At 37.4% G+C, this 6,855-nt stretch overlaps 1 protein-coding gene across 1 annotated transcript in view; it reads right to left on the bottom strand.

The window, feature by feature from the left end:
• Positions 1 to 1,600: 1,600 nt before the first annotated feature.
• Positions 1,601 to 6,855, bottom strand: part of cog6 (component of oligomeric golgi complex 6) — a 67,895-nt gene continuing 62,640 nt past the window's right edge. The window contains exon 19 of the mRNA XM_026282690.1: positions 1,601 to 2,313. Coding sequence (XP_026138475.1) covers positions 2,166 to 2,313 — 148 coding nt within the window. The 3' untranslated portion in view covers positions 1,601 to 2,165. The remainder of the gene's footprint in view (positions 2,314 to 6,855) is intronic.

Below are 6,855 nucleotides of genomic sequence, written 5' to 3'. Positions count from 1 at the left end.
ACACATCTCTCCCATCTTTATTTTTGTACTTATAATTACAAAACATACCTGCATGTAAATGCATCTGTAATTAATTTCTGTAATTACATTTGTAGATACAACACTGTTGACCCATACCTTATCCCTAAACCCATGCTTAAACCTACCCATACCACCAAAACTGTCCCAAACCTTACCTATATTCCACCTCAATGGCAGCAAAAATGTTTTGCAATACAATATGAGCACAACAAGTACATTGTATGGGAACCAGATGAGTCCTCTGGACAATTTGACTTTGTTGCAGCCTGGAATTAAACTGCTGGTTTCGCTTGGCCAGAGGAGAACGATGGAGTTTTAGTTCCTTCAACACACAATTTTCCCGTTTAATACTGTAAAGCTGCTTTGACACAATCTGTATTGTAAAAAGTATTGTGTATATATATATATATATATATATATATATATATATATATATATATGTGTGTGTGTTTTATATGTATGTATAAATAAAAAAGGTATACAAATAAAAAAAAATCACATATTTTTTTTTTTTACACTTTATTTTAAGGTGTCCTTGTTACACGTTACATGTACTTACTATAAAAACAATTGAGTATGCATAATTATTAGCAAGTAACCCTAAACCAAACCCTAATCCAAACCATATGCATAATAAGTACATGTAGTTAATTAATATTACTCAATATAAATAAAAAATTACATTTTTTTTTGTCTAAGAGTTCAATATATTGTACCATTTTTATTATTTCACATTTCAGGCTTTCCGGGTAAAATGTACGTGTTACACCACTTTACTTCAGTGTTCGAATACTTTTTGCAACCAATGAATGTAGAAAAAGCATGCACTTTTGAAACCTACTCAAACTGACCCTGCACCACACACAAAATGTTTCCAGTTCAGATGATGTGTTGCAGGTTTAGATGCTGTGCGATAACCAAAACGGGTTTCCGTGCCTCCCACAGATGTGATCTGGGCTAAAAATAGTCATCTATATTCATAACCCATTTCACAGTACACCACAGTGTTGCACTTGTACTTCACTTGACTTTGCTTTTTGCTAGCTGAAAGCCTCAAGCTGAATGTGAGGCAAGTGAGGGGCATCTTAGCTACGGGCACTGCGGGGAGAGTCACTTTAATGTGGCCATGTGACACGCTCAAAATATTCCAGCAGATGAGAGGTCATGTGGCCCCCAGCGACTCTCACACACTAAGTTCACTGTAGTCTCCTCACATCCTAATGGTCTTTCTCTGTCACCCTGTACTTCTGCTAGGCCTTACGATTCTTTCGGCTTCCATTTCAGAACTGGTACAAACTTCTATTAATAGTCTGAGAGTAATACTGCTTTTTTTCTCCACTGTTTTTCAGTGTTCTGCTAAATTTAGTTGACGAATGAGCACTGGCAGGCGTTTTGTAGGCAATTAAATGATGGCGTGACTGCCCATTGGGCCGATGACATGAAAGCACCATTGTCTGAGAGAATGCCTTCAACTTTCTCCCCATTGGTCAACTTCTTCACTGGGTGGCCGCACAATTTCTTTTAACTCACTGCTTCAAAAAAGTTAAGAGGGGAAAAAATGGTGAGACAGACAAGTCTGTGAACTTTTAAGTGTGTATTATAATGCAGTTTAAAAACAAACAAACAAACATTATTTAAAGGGAAGAAAGACAGAGCTGTTTCTGATTACATACTGATGCTGAGTCATATCAGGCGTCTGTGGTGGTGAACGAAAAAAGCCCCCGTGTATATAATGAAATTACTTTATGTATATTTCAGTGCATGTGAATCTGTTTGTGGCAATGAAATGGTCTATAGTTTGCGTCCCTGAGCCTGCAAGTGGAGCTCTCCATTCACATGGCATGGAAAAACAAATATTTTTTTCTCAGTGTGGGCTGTCCTCTCCTCTCCTCTGGGAAACAGCAGCATCCTCAGAGCAACATTTGAGAAATCTAGAAAGATATTTTTTCTGTACATACTCATTATCAATGGAGTGTCTTTGTTTTAACATAATTAACGATTAATAATGATAAACCCCTCCCCATCACCAGACGAGTATTTGAATATGGTCTTGTCTTGTGGCTAGAATCCAGTGTCAGTCTCAGAACACTGAATCCGGAAGCCAAATCCGTGCGTCACAGTTTGTAGGGTGTGCGCGGCACATTTCAGGACAGCAGGGTTTGTACCTGCTGTGGGGTTCTGTGCAGGACAGGCTCTGCATCTTTATAGGCATTTGTAGGGTTGGTGACACATTTGTACACCTCTCCATATGCACGGCACACCAGCTCTGTGGACTGTTTGAAGATCTGCTCCCTGTGAGAAAGAGAGAGAATTATTATGAATACTTTGTTAAATTTACACATTCAATTTGAGTTTACTTATATTAGTTACAGATCACATTACAGTACTCATTTCACACTTTTGATATCATTGTAATTAAATAAAATGGACAACTTCATGAATTTATTGTAGCTGACTACACTTTCATGTATCATGTTAGACACAAGAGTTCCCCAAATAAGAAAATGAGTAGCCATTGAAACCTTTTTACCATACATGGTTAGTAAACAAACCAGTCAAGGCTAACTTGACAAATATATTTTAAATTCTGTGACTGAGCAAACTAAGTGAATCAAAACAAATGACAAATGACTCTAGGAGGACTTTGGTAGTCATAACTTGGTGCCGTTTCCGTTTTTGAGGGTACTTCCGTTGATCTGGATTCTTGGAAACACATCACACACGAATTGCCTGAAAACTACATAAACTGGTCCGAATATTGCTGGATGAGTGAGCAAAGACAGTAGAGCCATAGAAAACACTGATCTGGGTTCAGTTCAGGACTACTGTAACACTGCCCTCTAGAGATGCACTTCTGCTAGTACAGCTACACATATGTATATACTACTAAATAAGCAATTAACATGTCATATACAAATATAACTCATATCAAATTAAGGCTTGGCTTTAAATTTACTCAAATATAAAATGTGTCCTTTACTCATTCTCAAGTTGTACCAACACATCACATTTTTCATTGAAACACAAAATGTCTCTTCCCTGTGACTAAAATTAAAAGAACTGCAAGCTTTACAAAGGCAACCGCAAACACACCATAAAATTATCATAAATGTATTTCATATATCTTCATTTTACACACCGGCCACTTTATAAGGTACATTTTGTCTTTAGAACTTTGCCTTAATGTTTCATGCCATAGATTCAACAAGGTGCTGGAAACATTTCTCAGATATTTTAGCATATATTAACATTATAGCGTCACACAGTTGCACCAGATTTGTTGGCTGCACATCCATGATGCAAATCCCTAGTTCCACCACATCCTAAAGGTGTTCTATTGGATTGAGAACTGTATAGTATATTGAACTCATTGTCATGTTCAAGAAGCCAGTTGAGATTATTTTAGAGTTGAGACATGGTGTGTTATCGTGCTCAAAGTAGCCATCACAAGAAGGGCCAGGAGGTAGAGTCAGAATTTGGTAATGTTCTTTGCTGTCAGGAATGTGGTCTTCTGTTGTGTTGTCCATTCAGAGATGTTCCTCTGCATAGCTTGGTTGTAACGAAGGGTTATTTGAGCTACTGTTGCTATTCTATAAGCTCAACCAGTCTGGCCATTCTGCTCTCACATTAACAAGCCATTTTTGCCCATGCACAGTATCAGCAGGTTCTGAAATCTTCAGACAAGCCCGCCTGGCTTCAACAATGATGATACACTTAAAGTCACTTTGAGTGACTATCACCTTTTTAATCACCTTTCTTCTCCATTCTGATGCTCAATTTGAGCTTCAGCAAATTGTCTTGCCATGTTTGTAGTCAGCAGTTGAACAAGTGTACCTAAAAACCTGGAGCAGCTGTGGCCTAATGGTTAGAGAGTTGGACTTGTAACTAGATGGTCACAGGTTTCGAGTCTGCTGGCAGGAGATGTAGGTTGCGGGGAGAAAGGCACTGAACCCCCACTGGCTCCCCGGGCGCTGGATATATAGCTGCCCACTGCTCCGGGTGTGTGTTCATGGTGTGTTCACTTTCTCACAGCTGTGTGTGTGTGCACTCTTTGATGGGTTAAATGCAGAGCACCAGTTTCGAGTATGGGTTTTTATGACTTTTTTACTTTCAAAAAGTGTCCAGTGAGTGTATATTGCTATATTTCTTCAGAAACCATCTGGGTTTGTACAAGAAATATAGCATTATCAGTGAATAATAGTCATTACTCACTGATAATCTTTCATTCTAGAGAGCTGTTAATCAGTGAGGAACTGGATCAAGATACATCTGATAACAGGATCAGTCAGATCCACAAACAAATCATTTAGAAGAGTTTTGAAAGTGAAAAAATGAAAGTTCAGACATTTGCCAAGTATGGTAACCCATACTCGGAATTGGTCCTCTGCATTTAACCCATCCAAGTGCACACAAACACAGCAGTGAGTAGTGAACACAATGTGAACACACACCCGAAGCAGTGGGCAGCTATATCCAGCACCCGGGGAGCAACTGGGGGTTCATTGCCTTGCTCAAGGGCACTTCAGCCATGGGTACTGAAGGTGGAAGAGAGTGCTGTTCATTCACCCCCCAACAAATCCTGCATGCACCGAGACTTGAACCTGTGACCTTCGGGTTACAAGTCCAACTGTCTAATAATTAGGCCACAGCTGCCCTCCTATTCACAATTGTTGGATTGTGAATTGGATCCAAACAATTCACTATAATACCTGACCCAAAGGAACAATTCCGATATGAATCAGACATGAAAATGCGTATATCAAGATTTTCAGCAAAAATTCCCTTTATGAAGTTTTGAAAGACACAAGTCTGATTAAATAATGGCAGAATTTTTATATTTGTTTGATCTCTTTAACATGAAATGTACAGGACAAAATTGTGTGTGTGCAATTTTTTTTGGTCTTTGTATCTCATGCAGAGTTCAGTCACGTGTGCCATGTTTATGTGTGGGAGAGATAGCTAGAAAGAGAGAGAGAAATGGACCAGGAGATAATTAGTTGTGCCAAGCCTGTGCACGAGTCCATCTCCATTAATAGAGAACATTAACCTGAGGGACAGTGAGTGCTCCTCAAGCCTGTTACATTTCCCAGTAACAATGTGACTCAGTGTGTGTGCTTCTCTACCGCTCAAATAGCAACATCACACTGATGTGCTGATGCTAAAAGCACCAACTACAAGGAAGATGGGGAAACAGAACCATGACAAATGCACGAGAAACCTCTCATGCTCATCGCTGCTTCATTAATGTGATGACGGCTGGATCGATTTTATGGACCAAAACATTATTTGTTTAGGTTGGATGTGACTGAGTAGTCAGAAATCGTGTAGCTAAATGGTAGCTAGTAAACTAATTCATGTGACAAAAAATTCAGACAAGAACAAAACTGTTCAGTTGAGGATTGAAAATGTGATGTGTGCTTTTTACAAAAAAAAAAAAAAAAAAAAAAAAAAAATTAAATATATATATATATATAATTTTTTTTTTCTTTTAAAGGGGCAATATTCTATGCTAGCAATAGACTGAAATTGCCAGTTCCACTTAAGATGAACTTAAAATATTTCACAATAATTTTCGGACTTGGTACTCAGAAAACATTTAGAAAATAATTTGTTGAAAACAGTATTGGTGCTTAATATTTTTTGCAGAAAACCCTTTCGAGATTCTTTTAAGAATAGAATGTTGAAAATAGGGCTGTGCAATTTAGCGATTTCAGCTTCAAACGATTATTAAAATACAATAATCAAGATAAAGGATTATTGCACCCCATTCACACCCTTTCCAGCAGTGGACTTTCGCTCCTCCATAAAAGCCCAATTTCACATGCAAATCATTAAAATCATGCAACTTGACTTTCATAAAATGGGGCGTGCTTGATAATGTTTATGTGATGTTGCATTTTCAAAAGCACTAAAGAGAACTTCCGCTGTTCTATGTATGTGCTCAGAGACGGAACAGAACACAGACAAGAAAGTTGAACAATTAGCTTAAGCTGTGCGCCTAAACAGTCAAATGCACAAAAAAAATGTGTCAAAATGCGGCACTTGGTGATTATTCATGTTAGGGCTGGGCGATATGGCCTAAAAATAAAATCTCAGATTTTATTTTTTTTTAATTCGATTTCCGTAAACCGGCTTTACTGACGAGATGCGCATTAACGATCGGGCTGATCGTGATCGGAGCAGCCCTAATCAAAAGCAAGACAAATGTAACCCCCATTTTCATATTCGGCTGGTGCTGCTACTTAAAAAAATTTGAATTAATTAATTCAATCGATTTTTCGCCCAGGCCTAATTCATTGAAACAGTTGAGAATTAATTTTTAATTTATAGCCTAATAAATTTCTGTAGTAGGCTGTTAGAAGAACATCTCTAAACTCATATAAAGTTAAGCTCATAATCGTGTAAAATAATTGTGATTACAATATTGACCAAAATAATCGTGATTATGATTTTTGCCATAATCGAGCCCCTCATATTCAAATTAAACACAGTTTTTGAAATTGACCTTTACATTTACATTACATTAAGCCATTTACCAAACGTTTTTATCCAAAGTGACTTACAAATGAGGACAATGGAAGAATCAAAATCAACAAAAGAGCAATGATAGCTATGATGATAGCTAGCCAAATAGAGTACACATAATAATTTTTTACAGAAGAAAGAAAGTTATACAAGAACAGACTGACATGGCAGAGATAAAATTTTCATGGAAGCCAACATTTTTTTGTAAACTTTTCATTTTACATTATTCTTGAGCACTGTTTATAAAAGCAGAAAAGTGTGTAATTGTAAAATTGTTTTGAAACAAAATGCTTAATGTTCTTTGAAACT

Source organism: Carassius auratus, chromosome 15, assembly GCF_003368295.1.
Source record: "Carassius auratus strain Wakin chromosome 15, ASM336829v1, whole genome shotgun sequence".
Lineage (NCBI taxonomy): Eukaryota > Metazoa > Chordata > Actinopteri > Cypriniformes > Cyprinidae > Carassius > Carassius auratus.
Note: the sequence above shows the minus strand (reverse complement) of the source record. Positions and strands in the feature narration are given on the sequence as shown.